The sequence below is a fragment of the Mesoplodon mirus genome (genome assembly GCF_964341445.2).
Source record: "Mesoplodon mirus genome assembly, chromosome: 5".
Lineage (NCBI taxonomy): Eukaryota > Metazoa > Chordata > Mammalia > Artiodactyla > Ziphiidae > Mesoplodon > Mesoplodon mirus.
The window spans coordinates 16,310,903-16,330,654 of NC_138980.1; the positions used below are offsets into that span (position 1 = coordinate 16,310,903).

General features: G+C 47.0%; 2 protein-coding genes across 4 annotated transcripts in view; both read left to right on the forward strand.

Moving 5' to 3' along the window:
* ERGIC1 (endoplasmic reticulum-golgi intermediate compartment 1) overlaps nucleotides 1-3,310 on the forward strand; it is a 107,428-nt gene extending 104,118 nt beyond the window's left edge. Inside the window, exon 10 of the mRNA XM_082621494.1 lies at nucleotides 1,382-3,310. Within this exon, the coding sequence (XP_082477620.1) occupies nucleotides 1,382-1,489 (108 nt within the window). The 3' untranslated portion in view covers nucleotides 1,490-3,310. The remainder of the gene's footprint in view (nucleotides 1-1,381) is intronic.
* A 6,905-nt stretch (nucleotides 3,311-10,215) lies between these two features.
* Nucleotides 10,216-18,601, forward strand: RPL26L1 (ribosomal protein L26 like 1). 3 transcript variants are annotated; one of them, XM_082622890.1, is made up of 4 exons: nucleotides 10,216-10,293; nucleotides 10,623-10,799; nucleotides 17,383-17,523; nucleotides 18,288-18,601. In XM_082622890.1, the coding sequence occupies exons 2-4, from the start codon at nucleotides 10,632-10,634 to the stop codon at nucleotides 18,414-18,416; spliced, it is 438 nt and encodes a 145-aa protein (XP_082479016.1). In that variant the 5' UTR covers nucleotides 10,216-10,293; nucleotides 10,623-10,631; the 3' UTR covers nucleotides 18,417-18,601. The 3 variants fall into 3 exon arrangements, with proteins under 3 accessions (XP_082479016.1, XP_082479017.1, XP_082479018.1); XM_082622891.1 differs by having other exon boundaries at nucleotides 10,244-10,297; XM_082622892.1 differs by lacking the exon at nucleotides 10,216-10,293 and adding an exon at nucleotides 10,332-10,388.
* The last annotated feature ends 1,151 nt before the right edge of the window (nucleotides 18,602-19,752 follow it).

The window sequence follows — 19,752 nt, forward strand, 5'->3', positions numbered from 1 at the left end:
TTGAGGAAAACATAGCATTATGTTGACGCATCACAAGTGGAGTCCTGACAACTTCAAAGCAAAGTGAATAATTCGTTAGGTGGGCTGTTTCATGCCTGGGAAGCAGCAAAGGGCCGTGTTGAGAGTTTTGAACTCCAGTTCAGCCACTAATTACTATGGCGTTGGACGGGTGACTGAGTGTCCCTGTGCCTCAGTTTCCCTGGCTGTACTAGAGTTATAAGAATAGTACCTCCCTCCTAGGGTTGGCCTGGGGATTCAGTGAGGTGAGAGGCATGAGCATGTCAAAGCGTGCCTGGCACAGAAAGGTGCCATGTAACTGCTGTTTCTTTTGTTGTAGTTCTTATATTATTAAGTGGCAGGAAGTGAGGAAGTACAGGCATACAGGTGACATTCGTGACCACCCCCGTACAACAGCAGTTCTTAATCGGGCAGTTTTGACCTCCAGGGGACATCTGACAATGTTTGGAGACAATGTGACATTTCGGTTGTCACAGCAGGGAAGAGAAGGTAGTACTGGCGTCTTATGGGTGGAGGGCCAGGATGCTGCTCACCGTCCTTCAAACTACAGGACAGTTCCGACAACAAAGAATTATCTGGTCCCAAAAGTAAATAGTGCCATAAGAAACTGTGCCCCGATACAAGATTTCTGGTAGCAACATAGGCCCCTCTCTCCTCTGTAGCACTTGGCTTTGTTGTAATTTTGCATTCATCGGTAAGATTATTTGATGACTACCCGTCCCACTGATCTAGTACAAGCTTCTGAGGGTGAGAGGAGATTTGTTTCTCACTCCAGCCCATCCAGGCCAGCGCTGCCTATTCAGCCCACCCCAGATGTTACTCAGTCACTGGCAGCACTGGGCCTGGACCTGTCAGACCCAGGTTCAAGTCCCAGTTTTGCCACTTCTTGGCTGTATGACCTTGGGCCAGTGGCACTGCCTTTCTAAACTTCCGTTCCTTCATCTGCAAATGGGATTGTAAATATCTGATAAATTTAGAGTAGAAGTTAAGACCACAGGCTCCAGAATCGAAGACATGCCCAAGTTCAAGTCACAGCTCTGCTACTTACTATGTGAACGTAGTTACCTGTTTAAGCCTCAGTTTCCTCACCTCTGAAATGGGTCTAATGACCCCCCTCCTTTCAGAAGGTTAATATGGGAACGAAAGGAGCTGATAATGGTTACTTGTATTATTATTTCATTCATCATCCAACAAGTGGAGTTTCTGAGCCCAGAGTATGTTCCAGCCCCTGTTGGTTATCACGTGGGGGGCTTAATGGGGCAGAGTGTCTGCACTTGCTGAGCTCATCATCTCGTGAGGTGGGAGGGGTCTGGCCTGGTGCTCCCTCCAGTGCTGACCTCTGACCTCCCCTCACCCCTTTCAGATCTGTGCCATCATCGGCGGGACCTTCACTGTTGCCGGCATTCTGGACTCGTGTATCTTCACAGCCTCGGAGGCCTGGAAGAAGATCCAGCTGGGCAAGATGCATTGACAACCTGCCTGGCCCGATGGCCGAGGACCCAGGGAGACCGCCAGCCCTGTCCCCAGCGCCCCGTCTCCTCCTGCCCTCTATCTGGCCCAGGATCTGTCTGCATCCCAAAGTGGGGGTGAGGGGAGGGAGGGGGTGGCTCACGGGTTCGCAGCTACCTCTTTTCCCCCTGTTTAACTGTAGATGAATTACACTGCCCGAAGTCTGGGTGCCCCTTTCTTTCCCCGAGGAGCCCCAACACCAGAGTCAGGCAGGGAAGGTTCGGGAATGCTGGAGACCACTCCTGGGAAAACTGCAGTCCTTTCCCTGTTGCGCGAGCAGCTCAGAATCTATGTTGACCAGCTCTCAGCCAGGCTTTGACAATCTCCCCACTGTTTGGTCCCACTAATCACTTGGTTTCTCCCCTGGGCAGCCAGCCTGCAGACCTGGGCTCTGGGCTTTGGACCAGGCTGCCCAAAGGTACCTCCCACCTGGTGCCTTCAACAAAGAACGGTACTTGCCAGGCAAGCCCCTGATACGTGGCCCTGTAGATGGAGCCCTTGCTTCTGCTCCATCCCCTCCTGCCTGACCTAGAGCCCAGGCCTCAAGGCCCTCACCCCCACCCCTTTCTTTTCTTCCCCAGAAGCAGATGCCCAGTTGTTGGGCAGCAGCTGTGTAGACTCAAGTCTGCCCACTGGTCCCTGGGTGCGTGGCGAGTTCCCCTTCCCCTCTCTCTTCATCTTGTTCCTCTGAACCCCCTGCCAATGTGCCTCAGCCCCCGTGCTGTGTGGCCACAGCATGGCTTGGTGGAGGGGCTGGCTGTGACTGGGAAGTCATCCTTGTAGAGCCAGACATGGTTTGTGCACTTATGTCCAGATGGGAAGCATCCTTTTCCGCGACCCTAAAATAATCATGTCTCAGCCTCTCCCAGGCGGCTTGCCGTCGGTCCCAAGGCCTTAGGTGGGGGAAGCAAAGCAGACCAGCCCTTTTCCCATCTTAGCATGTCCACCCTCGGGGCTCCCAAGGGTGCATAGCTCTTGGACCTCTCTGCAACCCAGTTGTGGCCCACTTGCCCCACCAAGCTCCCCACTGGCTGGCCACAGACTAACTCCATCCTGGTTCCTGGGGCAGCTCCACTGTTTCCTCACTTGCTCTTGGGTGGGTTCCTACCCCACTGCTCCCCCCACCGCCATCCTTCCCCTTTAGTCCTGAAAGGGAGAGGCAATGGTCCAGGCATGAATTACACCCAGGGAATTTCAGGTATGCCCCCCACTTCCCAGGGAGAGAGTCGCCCACCTGTTTTCCATTTATATCAAGATTGTTTGCATACTTTTGTAATTAAGGGGCGTGTAATTAAGGGGAGTGGAAGGCGTTTTTAAATTATCTCTGTGGATGGTTCAAGTTTCTGCCGTTTGTAATTTTTGACTCTAGATTCCAATTAGAAAAGCTTCCCCTTTTGCATATGAATTGACGAATGTGAGTGTAAACTGCATTTGGGTATTTCTGGTATCTGTGGCCACTCAGATGGATTTTTTTTTTTTTTTTTTTTTTTTTTTGCATTCTCTTCCCCAGTTACAGAAAGGAGCCCCTTGGGTGTGTGAATACGTGTGGCTGTAGAGGGTGGGCAGGGCAGGGTGGGGAAATGTGTGGCATGCAAGTGAATTGAAATCCCATGTTTATGCATTTAAAAAAAAACAACTCTTGAGGACATGGGGATGTCAGTTTCCTATGGAAGAGACACCTCTGACCCATTATTCTTATAAACAAAATCTCAAGGGAAAAAAATGTTTTAGTTCTTTCTCCACTCATTGGGTTCAAATAGATTAAAAGGCTGATTTTCAGAAATATTGCTGTGTGTTGCTTTCGACTTGATTGTGACTGGGTAGCCCGGAGGCTGGGATCACAGTCAGAACATTCTAGAGGAGAATTTCATTCTAGAGGAGAGAAACTGGGAAATGTGGAGAAGATCTGTGAGCATGATCAGGAAGTCAGGACCCCTTGGATTCAGTCCTTCCTTTATTGAATCCCTACAGAATGTCCCCTGATCTGCTACTTGCGTTTTTCTTTTTAATTTATTTTATTGAAGTATAGTTGATTTACAACCTTGTGTTAACTTGATCTGCTCGCTTTCCAGTTGTGTAGCCTCAGGCCAGGTCCTTAACCTCATGGTGCTGTTGCAGAAATTAAGTCTTTAATGGGTGCAAATAAGTTATACTGGATCAGAACAAGCTCATGTATGCAGGAAAGTGGTACATAGTAAATTTTCAAAAATGGTAGTTGTTCCGTATACGTATTCCCAAATAGAATAAGGGAGATCCACCATCAGCTGTGAGAAAGGGACTTCCATGGACATTTGCCCTCCTGCTGCTCAGTCCTTCAAGGCCTTCACTGGAACAGCACGGACGTGGATAAGCACGTCAGAGATGAATGTGAGAGCAAACCAGTCTGCGAGAAACTCTTCACTGACCCTCCCCATTCTCTCTTTAACATTCTGTGCGATACTTGAATTACTGTGACACTCAAAGCTAGTGATGGGGAGCATATGCCCACCGGCAGTCAATGAGGTGCGCTCCCAACCCTGTTTGTACCAGATGTGCTTTATGCTGTAGTGATGTGACGTGACTTAGTTAACCAATGAAATATGACTGAAAAATGAAAGAGTCTAGTAAAACTAAGTTGAATACTTTGGAGAGACCTGATAAAGGTGAGTTGCCACGCCCTCCTCAAAATGCTACCGAATTCAGGGAATTCCCTGGCCGTCCATTGGTTAGGACTCTGCGCTTCCACTGCAGGGGGTACTCAGCCCCTACCCCCACCCCGCCGAAAAAAAACCCCACGAATTCAATGTGAATAAGGCAACTGAAAAGAGTTGGGGTGGGGGAGTCCTTGAGGATTCTGCATTCACATTGAAAGTAAGTTCTCCCACCATGTTAAAGAAAACGAAACCTGGAGCCCTGCGGTTGGTCTGCGGTTGGTTTATGTAAGGACATAGTTTATGGAAGGAAAATGAAGAACTCCAGCAGAGGTTTCTCAATGAAAAGCCTTGCTCAGGGCCAAAAGACGGGCTAATGTGGGGTTTTTCGGGGTTTTTTTTCTTTTTCTTTTTTTAAAATATTTATTTATTTATTTGGCTGCACCGGTCTTTGTTGTGGCACGAGGGATCTTTGTTGCTGCATGCGGGATCTTTAGTTGCGGCATGCGGGCTCTAGTTCCCTGACCAGGGATAGAACCTGGGCCCCCTGCATTGGTGTTACCGAGTCCAAGCTCACTCTGCTCGCCGCACGACAGGCCAATAACTAGGGAGACAACGTGTTGAGGCAAGGAATACAACTTTATTCAGAAAGCCAGCAGACCGAGAAGATGGTGGACTAGAGTCTCCCCAAAGACCATCTTATTGGGGTCTGGATGCCAGTTTCTTTTATAGAATCAGAGAGGGAAGTAAAGTAAAAAGGCACAAAGAGAGGGAGAGGCGAGGAGGAAGTCAAGTAAAAGGGCCATGGGTCTTGCAGAACATCTCCTGGAGTGGCCAGCCTCCTGGAGGGGATGTGTTAGTTTCTTTTTTCCTGCAGCCATTCACAGGTGGGTAGGGTTCCCTGAGGCAGGCCATTATGTATGATTATAATAAAAGCAACGAAAAGCAAAGGCTAAAGTCAAAGAAACAGATCCAACATGGAGTCAAAATTGGCTCTTCCCTGTCACACTGGGAGCGCAGTCTTGACTGCTGGACCACCAGGGAAGTCCCGGGCCAATGTGTTTTAAGTTGATGTAAAACCTTTAAGGTATATGTGTGTCATTTTTATGATTTCTCCCTTGAACCAGTTCTTTCAATTACCTAACCAAGTGCAGACTATAGTGTTTTCGTGCAAGAGGATTTCTCATTCAGGGCTTATGGTGCAAACCCAGAGAGGTGTAGGTGACGGTTTGGGGGCTGTGGTGGTTCAGGCAGAAAAAGACTTCTCCTGGGGAGGTGTTACAGCTGCAGGAGAGGTGAGGTCGTAGAGGTGCTTCGGTGGGGAGCGACCCTCACATGCTCAGCTCACACTGCTTGGGGTCGAGGTGGGGCTGTGAACCTTGGGAAGAAGTGGGGTGTGGCAGTGCGCCTCATGAGTGGCAGCTGTATAATTTTTATAACTACAAGTCACAAATTTGTTTTTGGTTCTTGCCCGAAACAAAGGTACACATTTTCTCAATGTGCCAGGGCACTGGTGGTCCTAATCCCTTTTTAAGAAGCTGGTTCCTTAGCTGCTCCAGCAGATAGATGTCACGGTCCAGAAATGTGAGGGGGCCTGTGTGGAGAATATTCACCCAAGACCCTCCCCTCCCCTGCCCCCCAGCAGTTGCCTTCTGTCAGTTTTGTGGTGATGAGGTCATGCACTTTATTCTGACCAAAATAACTTATTTTTATCTCAACTCTGGTAGTAATAGCTACCAAGGGTTAGGCATTCTCCATGTGCCAGGCAAGGAGTGCTTGTTCAGGTCTTGTCTTTTTTAATCCTCACAGCAATCCTGCAAGGTGGCTGTTACCTCGTTTTTAGGAAGAAGAAAACAGAGATTTAAGTGACTTAGTCACAGAGCTAGCACGTGGTGAAGCTGGAATTCAAACCCACGTCCGCCTGACTCCAGGGTTATGAAGAATTTTATGGTTCTGGCTTACTCGCCACAGTCATCTCTGTCAAAAGGCTAAAGCGACCCCCCTACCCCCCTCAAAAAAAGGGGGTGGGTGAGAATTGAAAGTAGTGAGGGTACTTTTGTTTTCTGTTTTCTTCCTTTTAAACAGCCTGCAGGACTTCCCTGGTGGCACAGTGGTTAATAATCCACCTGCTAATGCAGGGGACAGGGGTTCGATCCCTGGTCCGGGAAGATCCCACATGCCTTGGAGCAACTAAGCTCATGCGCCACAACTACTGAGCCTGCGCTCTGTAGCCCGCGAGCCACAACTGCTGAGCTCATGCACCGCAACTACTGAAGCCCATGTGCCTAGAACCCGTGCTCCACAACAAGAGAAGCCAGTGCAATGAGAAGCCCGTGCACCGCAATGAAGAGTAGCCCCCGCTCGCCACAACTAGAGAAAGCCCACGCACAGCAATGAAGACCCAACGCAGCAAATAAATAAATAAATAAAATTTAAAAATAAAAAATAAATAAACAGCCTACAAAAGAAAGCCAAGTTGAACATTGGGGATCTTCTTAAGCAAAAATTTAAAACCCTTACAACATGGTTTTAATTACACAAATAATACATGCTCATAGCTCCACTGAAGGAAAAGAGCAAAAAGGAAAATTGAAGTCACCCATAATCCCACTAATCAGGGATCATCATTGTTAATGTTTTAGTGATATTCTTCCGTAAACAAAATCGGATCATGCTGTTAACATTATTTTGTAGTTTACTTTTTTCCTCACATAATGGACGCCTTCCAGTGTTAATAACAGTGGATCTCCTCATTATCTTATTGGCTGCCAGATAACAATAATCCTATTGAATATCTCATGGTGGATCACATTCAGCCTCTGCTCCCACCTCATTCAGAATCTCTTTTCTCACCTGTAAAAAGGACAATTTAAAGGGTTGTTTACCAGAATAAATAAGGTAATGTTCGTAAAGCTGTTAGCATAATGTGTGACAGTAAAATGCTCAGCCTAATACAACTAGCCATTATTATTCACTCATTTAAGAAATAATAATTTCTGGGAATTCCCTGGTGATCCAGCGGTTAAGACTCCGTGCTTTCATTGCCAAGGGCCTGGGGTTCAATCTCTGGTCAGGGAACTGAGATCCCACAAGCCGCGCAGTGTGGCTTAAATAAATAAATAAACTTTTTCTTTTTTAAAGAAATAATTTCTACCATGTATTAAGTGCTTACTTTGTGCCAGACGTTGTGCTGAGGGTTCATTGAATCCTGGCACCAAACTGTTCAGGTGGGTACTCTCATTATTCCCATATCACAGATGAGGAAAGTGAGTGACCAAGAGGCTAAATATCTTATCCAAAAGCTCCAGAGCCAGGAAGTGGTGGATATCCAAACCCAGGCAGCCAGAATCCAGGGGGCTCTCACACTTTCCCACCACATCACCCTCTGCCTTGGAGACATAAAAATATTCTCCTGGCCTATCCTCTGAGCCAGGCACTGTGCTAGGCCCTGGGGCTTCTACACCAGTCCCTGTGCATATTTCCAAGGTAGGCATGAAGCAGGATAGTAGCCAATTCTACTAAATCCTTATTAGAATGACAGAAACCCGGGCTGAGGTTCTCTCACCATCTTATCTGGCCATGTCCTTGTAGCTGTCTTAATTCTGTTGAGCCACAGGGGGCAGAGGGTGGGGGTAAAGAAAAGCCTTGCCGCCCTGGTGGAGAGTGAACACATCTTGATAATTTTGGGTTGTAATGATCTACCCTCACATGCCTGCCCCTCACCAGTGAGGCCCTGCGCTCCTTGGGAGCAGGGACGGGACTTCACTCCTCCCCAGATCTCTTTGATCTAGCCCTGTACCTGTGGCTCCACGTGGGTACCAAATAAATGGTGAATAAATTAATGAGCAAATGGATGAATGTGTGGGTAAATGGCTGAATGAATGTGATAGGGAAGTAACGAATGAGCAGAGAAGGAGCCAGTGAGCAAGTGAATGAATGCATGAATGAATGAATTCATCAGGGGGCTTTGGTCTGATGAACGCTGTGAGGGCTGCTCTGAGAAGCCCTCTATGACCATCTATGTGCACTCGGTTAAATGGCATCTGCCCCTGCCATGCCCATGAGAAGTGACTTCCTTTTCTCCCCCCAGATTTATTGAGATATAACTGACCTATAATATTCTGTAAGTTTAAAGTGTGCAACGTGTTGATTTGATACACTTACATACTGCATCATGATTACCACAGCATTAGTTATCACTTCCAGCACCTCACATAATTACCATTTCTTTTGTGTGTGTGTGTGTGTGTGTGCTGTGAGGACATTTAAGATCTTCCTTTCTTATGACTCTTCCCCCACGTCCTTACTCTTGGAGCCTATAATGGGTGGTCTTTCAGTTGCTATTGCCCCAACAAATTTCACCCCGCTTACTGCTGCTGCCCTGGCTTCTGCAGACAGCCCAGGTGTAGCCATCCTCCCTGAGTCTGAAGGCCAGAGGGCTCCAACACTGACCTCAGGGGATCTGGAATTAAACCTTAAACAGCACCCAGCAAGTCTAGAGATCAAGCCAGATGCCATTGTTGATCATGAGTATGAGTAAATGCTGGTATTTCATAATTTCATCACCATATGTTAGGGAACACCCATAAACAGGGAGAGAACAGGGGACCTGCCTGAGTCAGGCAAGTCTTCTTTCTTTCTTTTTTTTTTTTTTTTTTTTGGCTCCACCGCGGGCATGCAGGAACTTAGTTCCCCCACCAGGGATCATCGAACTCGTGTCCCCTGCAGTGGAAGCACGGTGTCTTAACCACTGGACCGCCAGAGAAGTCCCATCTCTTCTATCTTTCTATCTGGCGTCTGGCACAAAGTAGGCGCTCAACAGATATGAATTGAATGAGTCAATCCATTCAATGAATGAATCAACCAATCACTGAGAGCCTCCCGCACAGCGGAGCCGGGATTGGAGGCCTCTCATTCCCAGAGGCCGCGCGGAGGGACTCTCAGCCTGACGAGAGGGGTGGTGCCCGCGACACTGGGTTGCCTACCCCAGGCGGGAGGCGGAGCTCGGGCACCACCAGGCGGGGCGAGGCGGGGACAAGGTGGGCAGGGCGGGGTGGGCGGGGCCGGAATGAGTGGGGCGGGGCAATGGCTACAAACCCGCAGGCGCGCTAGTCCGCAGAATCCCGGCTGCCCTAGCCGGCTTTTAAAGAAGACTCTCAACGGAGTTAAAAGGGGAGTCAGAGCACAGCTTCAGTTAGCATGGCGCATTGCACGTGTTTACATCAAACACGGAAAGCTTACAGTTTGCGTCATTCGGAGTTAATGGCAAAAGTTTTACTCTGGTGAGGGCTGTCCTGGAGCAAGGCCTCCGCTCTCCTTAGAAATAATAGCTGGCTGTAATTGAGCGCTATGCGCCAGACACTGTTCTAAACACATGAAACGGATTAACCCATTTAGTCCTCGTAACAACTCGATCATCCCCATTTCACAGATAAGAAGCCAAGGTCCAGCAACGTGAAGAGGCACTTGGGTTCAGGTCTCACTACAACTCCAGCTCTTCTAAAAAGAGCTAAAAGACTGGGGTGAAGTTCTGCAAAGCCAAGTGGTTGGTTTGTAATGACGTTCAAACATGGGTGCGCCTCAAAATCTTTGGTGAGGGGAAGTACTTGCTCTAAATTCAGAGCCCCTGACCCCGACCTAACGCTGTCTAATTTTGCAGGGCTGTGGTGGAACACAAAAATCTGCATTTTGAACAGGCTCCTCGGTGATTTTGAAGAAGCAAGTTAGCCGATTGCATTTACAGCAATGTTAAATCATGATGTTAAATCACCCCTACCATACGCCTAGGTCCGACCTCTACGGAGGGTAACAGGGGCAAATAGTCTGGGGTAGGAGAGAGACTACTGATAATGTACCTATTAAAAGAACATCAACAAGCCTTTATTGCAGGCCCTACAAAAGCGCCCCTTCTCCTCAGCGGCACCAAGTCACCGGGTTCCAGGCATGACTCCCGGAGCCGCCTAGCGCTCCCGTGGCCCCCGAAAACGAGGCCCTGCGATCCCACCCCATGCCTGAGGGGGCGCTATTCAGTTTCGTTCCGATAGGAATGGAGCATTGCTTTCTTTCTGCGCTTGCGCGGCAAGGAAGCCTCACTTCCGGCCTTGCGCGCCCAGGGTCTGAAACTTGCGGTCGCCAGGTAGGTGAGTGCAGGGGCTGCCTGTCTCCTTGGAGATCTCTCTGCGTGACCCCCAACCGTGCAGTCCGAGCCCTCCTCCCTCAGTCAGCCTCAAGGTCCCAGTGCCACCTTCGGCCCAGATCCGTTTAGTCAAGCATGTGCTTCCCACGCACGCCTTGCTCTGTGTAACACCCAGACCCCTCACATCCTTCATTTTCCTTCACTCGCCTTCTTCCGAGGCCACCTCCCTAGAGCCCTTGCGCGGGGATGGGAGAAGTGTCCCGGATGGAGAGAATGCCCCGGTACCCCATTGAGCGTCCCTTCGCTCTCTCCCTTGCCTTTCTTTGCAGACTGTCACCATGAAGTTCAACCCCTTCGTGACCTCGGACCGCAGCAAAAACCGCAAACGTCACTTCAATGCCCCCTCCCACGTGCGCAGGAAGATCATGTCGTCTCCACTCTCCAAGGAGCTGCGGCAGAAGTACAACGTTCGCTCCATGCCCATCCGCAAGGACGACGAGGTCCAGGTACGTGTCCTCCGGGCTCTAGTTACCCAGCTGCGTGGCGCTCGGGCGCCGCCTTTGCCTGAGAACGTCGAGTGTGCTTGGACGTGGAGGACTGGCAGGTAATGTGACCCTGCAGATGTGTTAGACCGGAGATGGGGCCCAGAGTCACCAGAGAGCGCCTGTCCAGCCTAATTTAGAGCATTCCTACTCAATTCTTTAATAATAATAATTTGAGAAATATACTGTCCCAGCCAAGCAAAACTCTTGTTTTCTTATTTTGTCTGCAGAGGCTGCTAGTTTGCCAGGCATTACCCAGGGTGGCTATTTGAACCAGACTTTGCAGGGGAATGTTTTGCAATAAGAGTAAGGTCTTGGTTATCATTGAGTTTAGTGGAAGCTGGGCATTTGATGGTGCTGGACTTGGCAGGGAGAATAGAGAAGCAGCAGCAAGTCAGAGGCCTGAAATTGTGAGAGTACGGCCCATGTGAGAAAGTATAAGCCCTCTGTTCTCTGTGACTGGAGCTTAGGATTAGGATGTGTAGTAGAGAGGGGAAGTGAGGGTGAGTAAAATAGGCAGGGGCTATGTTCATTCCTTGAGGGAATATTGAGCACTTACCAGGCAGTGTTCCCTAGAATACTAACAGTGCACAAGACCTACAGGCCCCTCTTAGAACCTCAGCACTATTGACTTCTTGGGCTGGATAATTCTTTGTTGTGCTGAGCTCTCCTGTGCACTGTAGGATGTTTAGCAGCATCCCTGGTCTCTCCCCACTAGATGCCAGTAGCACCTCCTCACAGTTATGACAAGCAGAAATATTTCCTGGTATTGCCCAGTGTCTCTGGGGAGCAAAATCACCCCTGCCACCCTCCCCCAGATGAGAACCATTGTTTTAGAGAATGAAGTAAGGGATTTGGTGGATCACCTAAGGCACTGGGACTCTGAAGCTTTGAGGAGGAAAAGACTGGAAGCAGGGGATAAGTTAGGCTGAGATTGTGACAGGAATAGCGTAGAAAAAAATAATTCAGAAGTATGGTTCAACCTCTTCTCTCCTGGATCCTTCCCATCAGGCATGTTCTAGAATAGGGGGCATTGCAAATGCCTCTAGGGTCTAGTTAGGCAAATTAAAGGAAGTGGGCTCTCTTAAGGGAGATAGTCATATACCCTCAGCCCATTGCTGCGATAGGGAAATGAAGACTCTTAAGTTACATTCAGTTGTTGTCAGATTCTTCAGTTTTGCAAGAGACCTGGAAAATCTGGATTCTTTACTTTATAGAACCTGCTTTTGGCTGAGATCACCAATAACCTCTTATTTATTTACTTATGTACGTATGTATTTATTTATGGCTGCATTGGGTCTTTGTTGCTGCGCGGGGCTTTCTCTTTCTTGCGGTGCGCGGGCTTCTCTTGTTGTGGGGCACGGGCTCTAGGCGCATGGGCTTCAGTAGTTGTGGCACGTGGGCTTACTAGTTGCAGCTCGCAGGGTGTAGAGTGCAGCCTCAGTAGTTGTGGCGCATGGGCTTAGTTGTTCCACAGCATGTGGGATCTTCCCGGACCAGGGCTTGAATCTGTGTCCCCTGAATTGGCAGGCAGATTCTTAACCACTGTGCCACCAGGGAAGTCCCCACCAACCTCTTTATGACTAAATTCAGTGGTCACATCTTGGTCTCACTGTCCTTGACTTTTGTTTTTGGTTTTTTTCTGGCTGCGTTGAGTCTTTGTTGCTGCACATGGGCTTTCTCTAGTTGCGGCGAGTGGGTCTACTCTTCATTGCGGTGCACGGGCTTCTCATTGCCGTGGCTTCTCTTGTTGCGGAGCATGGGCTCTCGGTGCGTGGGCTTCAGTAGTTGTAGCACGCGAGCTCAGGAGTTGTGGCTCATGGGCCCTAGAGTGCAGGCTGAGCAGTTGTGGCGCATGGGCTTAGTTGCTCTGTGGCATGTGGGATCTTCCCGGACCAGGGATTGAACCCGTGTCCCTTGCATTGGCAGGCGGATTCTTAACCACTGCGCCACCAGGGAAGCCCCATCCTTGACTTTTCAGCAGCATTTGGCATAGGTTGCACCACCTTACTTCTTGAAATAGCTTCTCTTTTTAGCTTCTGTGACACTTCAGGCTCACAATTTACTTGCAACTTCTCAGACTCCTTTGCTGGCTATTTCTCCTCTGCCTGGTCCCTAAATGCTGGAGTTTGTCACAGGGCCTGCACCTGGTCTTCCATTGGCTGGCCTACATGGTCTACCTAGGTGGTAATATTTATTCCTAAAGTTTTAAATGTCTTCCCTGTGCTAACACCTTCCTCCTTTACATCCCAGTCCAAACTACTTTTCTGACCACAGAGCTGTAGATCTAACTGCCTGCTGAACATCTGTATTTGGATATCTCACAGACATCTCAAGCTTCTTATGCATGAGATCCTGATATTCCCACTGCCTCTAAAATCTGATTCTCGTCCCATCTTTCACACCTCAATAAGTGACACTTCTATCTCCCCACTTAGGTATATCATAAACCTTTAAATTATTATTAACTTTCCCTAACCCCTCTCTTCTAATCTATCACTAAGTCTTGTTGATTTTACCTCCACAATACGTCTTGAATCTGACCGCTTCTTTATATTTCCATTTTAGTTCAAAGCCTCCGTAGCTTCCACTGTTACTGTAGTCCATTCTCCACAGAGTGGCATCGTTTGCAAATCAGATCCTGCTTAAAACCTATCAGTGATGCTCGATGTGCTTACTGTAAAATCTAAATCACTGACAAGGCCCTGTGTGAGCCAGTCCAGGTCTAATTCTCTGGCCTCATCTCATCTTATTATCCCCGACATGCTCTGTACTTCAAACACATTGGTCTTTTCAGGCCCTTAAATGCACTTACATCGTTCCTCCCTCTGCGTCTCTGTCCAGAGTGCTCCCTCTGCCTGCTGTACTCTTCTCCCCTTTACCTGGCTAACTCCTCCTGTTGCAGGTCTTATATTAATGTCAGTTCCTCAGAAAAGCCTTCCCAGATACTTTACTCAGTATTTTAGTATAGCATCCTTTATTCTTTTTTCATAGCAATGAACACAATTTGAGATCATTTTTTAAAAAACACTGAGGCATAATTTACATACTGTGAAATGCACAGGTGAGTTTTGGCAGATGTAAAACCATGTAGCATCACCCTAATATGACGTAGACCATTTTTTATCATCGCAGTATCTTCCCATGTGCCCTATTCCAGTTAGGATTATATATTTGCATGTTTACCTCTCAACTGCCTACTCCCCATCAGACTAAGCTCCGTGAGGCCAGAGAACTTTTCTTTTTTGTTACCTGACCTCAGTGCAGAGCCTGGCACACAACAGGGGCACAATCAATATTTACAGAATGGATGAAAACTGTTGACTGGATGGAATTGGAAGATGAGATAAAGAAAAGGAGGGCAGGGGCTTCCCTGGTGGTACAGTGGTTAAGAATCCACCTGCCAACACAGGCGACATGGGTTCGAGCCCTGGTCCGGGAAGGTCCCACATGCCATGGAGCAACTAAGCCCATGCACCACAACTACTGAGCCTGCGCTCTAGAGCCTGTGAGCCACAACTACTGAGCCCACGTGTCACAACTACTGAAGCCCATGCGCCTAGAGCCCATGCTCCAAAACAAGAGAGGCCACTGCAATGGGAAGCCCGCGCACCGCAACGAAGAGTAGCTCCCGCTCACCACAACTAGAGAAAGCCCGCGCGCAGCAATGAAGACCCAACACAGCCAAAAATAAATAAATTAAATAAATAAAAATTTTTAAAAATGTGTAAAAAAGAAAAGGAGGGCAGGGGAGAAGGAGCTGCCATTTTTTTAATGCCTGTGGGGTTATGAATGGCTTCCTTTTTAGATATGAAGAAAATGAAACTCAGGTAAAGTAATAAAGAATAATATAGAAAATGAGTGTCTGAGCCAGGAATCCAGGTCTCTTAACTCCAAAGGCCATACTGGGTAAGCACTTCTCTGACCAGGAGAATAAAATCGTCCCAATTAGGTTTGTTAAAACTGCCTTTTCTCTCTTGGGATCTTCTAAATCTCACCTACCTCTTTCTCTGAGCAGTTGACTATGCCTCCTGTTTTACAGAGGAAATTAGAACTATTGTCCAGGATCTTGCAGAACTCCCGGCTCCACACCCTCTGACTTACCTGCAGTTGCACCCCTCCCATCTTCATTCTCTCCTGTTACAGTGAAAGAGAAATCCCTGTTTCTGTGTAAGCTATCCTGCTGCCACTGCATGTGACATCCACCACTCTCTTCTGCCCTCTTGAGATCCTTCTATCCATTATCCCCTTTCTCTACAGTTTCCTTTACCTCTTCCTCCATACTTGTTCCTTCTCATCAGCATTTAAACATATTCATGTTTCCCCCCTTTAAAAATAGAAAATTATCGCTTAACTTCACATCCATGTTGAACGTGTGTCCTCTCTCTCATCCTCTTCAGATCCAGGCTCCTTGGGTCAGTCTTTTTTCACCTTCGTCTTCTCACCTCCGGTGAACTCATTGCCTTATCGTAACGGCTTCCATCCCACTGCTTCACCGAAAGCACTGTAGCCATGACCGCCAGTGACCAGCTTGTTGTCATCTGTTATTTTATCCTTCCAGTAGTTGACCATCCTAGGGCATTTGACCTTCTTGTCTTGGCTACTCTAACACCACACTTCCTGGTTTGCCATTCTTCCTGGCCACTTCAGTCTCTTTTGTAAGCTCTTCCAAAATGTTGGCTTTTCTTAGATTTTCTACATTCTCGTACCACCAGCTCCCTAAGTAAAATCAGGCTTTGAGTTGCCATCTCTTTGGATGAGGCGCAGGTCTTTGTCACCAGCCCAGTTGGCCTTCCCGCTGTGTATGGAATTTTCATGTTCCATGCCTCCGGGAAAGGCACATCCATCCATCCAGTTGCCCAGCCAGACTCTGGATGTCATCCTCGCCTCCTCTCCCTCACCTTTCCACAGTCGATTGAGTCTTATCCCGTCTCCCTCCTCGCTGGGTCTAGCGTTTGTCCACTTCTCTTTATCACGGGTGTTGCTTTGACTCCTTTTATTAACATCTTTCTTCAATCAGGATGATAGTTAATAGGGGCTTTTGCACCTACTTTTTCCATGTGAGGGTCTCTGGTCACGTAGACTGTGGTAGATTTTCAGTGAGGCATGCATGGCTGTTGTCTTTTCAACCTGAAAATCACCTTGGTGAGTAAGCTGAACAATGTAGGTAGACATTTTAGGAGTATTGAGATTCGCCAATTCTTTACATGTGGTATTTCCTCTGTGCTTATATGGCTACTGTTTAATAGGCTCCTGCCTTTAGGGAAACCATAATCGAGTTGGTTTTTGAATAAATTGGAGTATGAGCTGATTTTTAATGGCAAAAATAGCCCACAAGATTTTAATTTAACGTTTTATTTTTTTTCTGACTATAAAATATTTGTATTAATTGTAGAAATCTTGAAATTTAGAAGAACATAAATTAAAAAATAGTCATCAGTAATTCTCCTTCCTTCCTAATGGCAACCATTATTGACATTTGGATATATCTTCATCTCATGTTACATGCCATATACATATATGAAGCATATACACATAAGATTCAGACTATATATATAGCCTTGTATTCTTTTTTCTCTAAAGGTCATATCTTGAGCATTTTCCTTGGTCATAAATTGTTTTTTGAAAACATGGGTTTTAGATGGTTGCCTGAGAATCTCAATATATTTTTTTTTAAATGAAGTATAGTTGATTTACAATGTTGTGTTAGTTTCTGGTGTACAGCAAAGTGATTCAGTTACGAAGTATAATTTCTTTAACCATTCTCTGTTTAGATCTTGAGAGTGATTATATTTTTTTTTATTTTACTTTTTGTAAAAAATTGAGCTATAATTGACATATAACATATATTAGTTTTACTTATTTATTTATTTTTAATATTTATTTTTGGCTGCGCTGGATCTTCATAGTTGTGCGTGGGCTTTCTCTAGTTGCAGCGAGCGGGGGCTACTCTTCGTTGCAGTGCACGGGCTTCTCATTGTGGTGGCTTCTCTTGTTGTGGAGCATGGGCTCTAGACACATGGGCTTCAGTAGTTGTGGCACACGGGCCCTAGAGCGCGGGGACTTCAGTAGTTGTGGCATGTGGGCTTAGTAGTTATGGTGCACAGGCTTAGTTGCTCCATGGCATGTGGGATCTTCTTGGACCAGGGATCGAACCCATGTCCCCTGCACTGGCAGGTGGATTCTTAACCACTGGACCACTAGGGAAGTCCCTAACATGTATTAGTTTTAGATGTACAGCGATTGTATTTTTTTACTCTCAGGACTAGTCATGTGATGACCATCTTAGTTCAAGGAATGTTTTGTTCAGGTAAGAGAAGAAAAAAATACAGGCAAAGAATTTCCACCTGACTTAGAATAATACAAAGCAGATTTATACCAAAAAAAAAAAAAAAAACCTCAGCTGATTTTGGTTGAATCAAAATTCAAAATTTGACTGAATACAAAAAGTTCTATTTTTAGCCTGTGTGTTCCTGATAATTAGTTTCCTCACTATGATGTTCAAGCATTAGAAATGGGGAGAATTCTCTTTTGTATTTTCTCTCAGGTGGTTCGAGGACACTACAAAGGTCAGCAAATTGGCAAGGTGGTCCAGGTGTACAGGAAGAAATATGTCATCTACATCGAGCGGGTGCAGCGTGAGAAGGCTAATGGCACAACTGTCCACGTGGGCATTCACCCAAGCAAGGTATGGCCTGGGACTGCGCAGTGGTAGTGGGCGTGTAGCATAGCATTCCTACTAGAGTTGTTGGCTGTTGGTACTTTCTGCACAGGTGGCCATGGTGAGGACTCCCTTGGGAGGAAGGCTTGGTTGGTTCACTGGCTTAGTGATATCATGAGGGATCCAGTTCCTTTCCCTGTCTGTTGTGTCATCCTTGGTGAAGGCCCCGTCTGCAAGCTGGTAGCAAGAGTGTTCCAGGCATTCCAGGCATCACTTTTCCCACTAGAGAGTGTCCCGAGGGAGAAGAGAGAACACCTCTTCCTTCGGCCCTCACACCCACCTGGTGGAATATGCTGTTCCTCCTTTAACCTCCCATTTTATACGTTGTATTGTAGGGTCTCTCCTTCAGAGTTTCAGATCCTTAAGGGCAGAATGGTTGGGTCTCACTCATCTTTATGATCTCTGTATTGCCCAGTAGCTGGTGGGAATGCAGGTATTTTTAAAACAATGCATTTTGCCAGCCAAGGGCAAATTATACTGCCAACATGGATAGACAAACCATCCATGTTGGTAGTATAATGTTTCACAAGCTAAATGACACTTCATACCACTAAATTATCTAAATGGTCTTCTAGATCCTCAAGAGTTAGGAGCTGAGCATTGGGTAACAGAAGGAACCCAAGCTACTGTTGTTGAGGGAAGATCTGCTGTATAAGATTAATTGTGATTATAAGTCCTTTCTCCTTAAAAAAAAAAAATTTCAATATCTGTTTGTTCTCTCATGCTAACAGGTGGTTATCACCAGGCTAAAACTGGACAAAGATCGGAAAAAAATTCTTGAACGCAAAGCCAAATCTCGACAAGTTGGAAAAGAGAAAGGCAAATATAAGGAAGAACTTATTGAGAAAATGCAGGAATGAATATAACCTTTTGTGCAACCACGGTTTAGCTGTAGATTCTTTTGCCTGGTGTGTATTCCTTTGAAACTTTTCAAGGTGTCTCTGGAACGTTTCATTTCCTTCCTGTTTCGTTATTTATATGTGGCTCTGTATATCTACTTTTGCTGTTTCGATTAATAATTTGATGAATAAAAATTGGACACGTTTCCTTGTTCCAAAACGTATTTATTGCCTTTTAGATAAAATCCATCTTACTTTCAATTCCCCATTGCCAGTCTTTCACATGTTTAATCTACAGGGCAGCACAATAGCAGCAATGAGGTTAAGACAGCCCTGCTCCTGCCTGGACCCTCACGCTGATGGGGCGGACAGGACAGGGCTCTGGTCCCTGAGGCAGAGGTTGTCCCACTCAGTGTAGGTCTGGCTGTGAACTGGCACGCACAGAAAGCAGTGCTGCTCAGCACTCACACTCAGGCCTGCCAGTCTGCTCTCTGGCCAGCTTCCTCTCCCTCACACCCCAGCCAAACCCAAGAGCATGCAGCTCGCTGACCCAGCTGCCCTGCCCAAGTCTTGACATTGCTAGTCCTATTTCCATGTGACTGAAATGCCCTCCTCTTTCCTGGGGCTAACTCAGAAAACTGACAGCCTACAGGCAAGACTTGGTTTACAAATAGATTTTGTTTTTCCTTCTATTGTTTTCATAACTTAAAATTAATTTCCAACATTTAAAACTTATGAGATCACAGAGAAATCCAGATCTTGTGCTTCATCTAGCTGCATGAGGCCCTGATCCTGCACAGCATCAGTTGTGTGGAGCCAGGGTACCCTGTTGTCTACCCCCAGTGGCATCTGAGTTTTAGACTCCAGGTCTAACTTCTAGTCATTCTTTAAGATTAGCTTCAGAGCCACATATAAAATCCTCCCTTGCCCCTGGGATAAGTAATCTATTGATGAACGCATTAAACAGCCTTTTATGGCTCTCTAGTAACACAGGGTTTATCTGACACTCTGGTGTTTCTTAATAAATGTTGATTGAATCAGTTATTTCCCATTTTGACTGGTGAAGAAAATGAGTTTAGGTTAATTGTCCAAATCCCAGAGAACATAAGAGATAGAGCTGGGATTTGAACCCAGGCCTCGGTGCATCAAAGGACATTCACCTCCCACAGCCATCTGCCTCTGGTGTTCCTCCTGCCCTTTTTTTTTAAGGGTCTGGCTTTTTTTTTTTTTTTTTTTTTGCAGTACGCGGGCCTCTCACTGTTGCGGCCTCTCCCGCTGCGGAGCACAGGCTCCGGACGCGCAGGCCCAGCGGCCATGGCTCACGGGCCCAGCTGCTCTGCGGCATGTGGGATCTTCC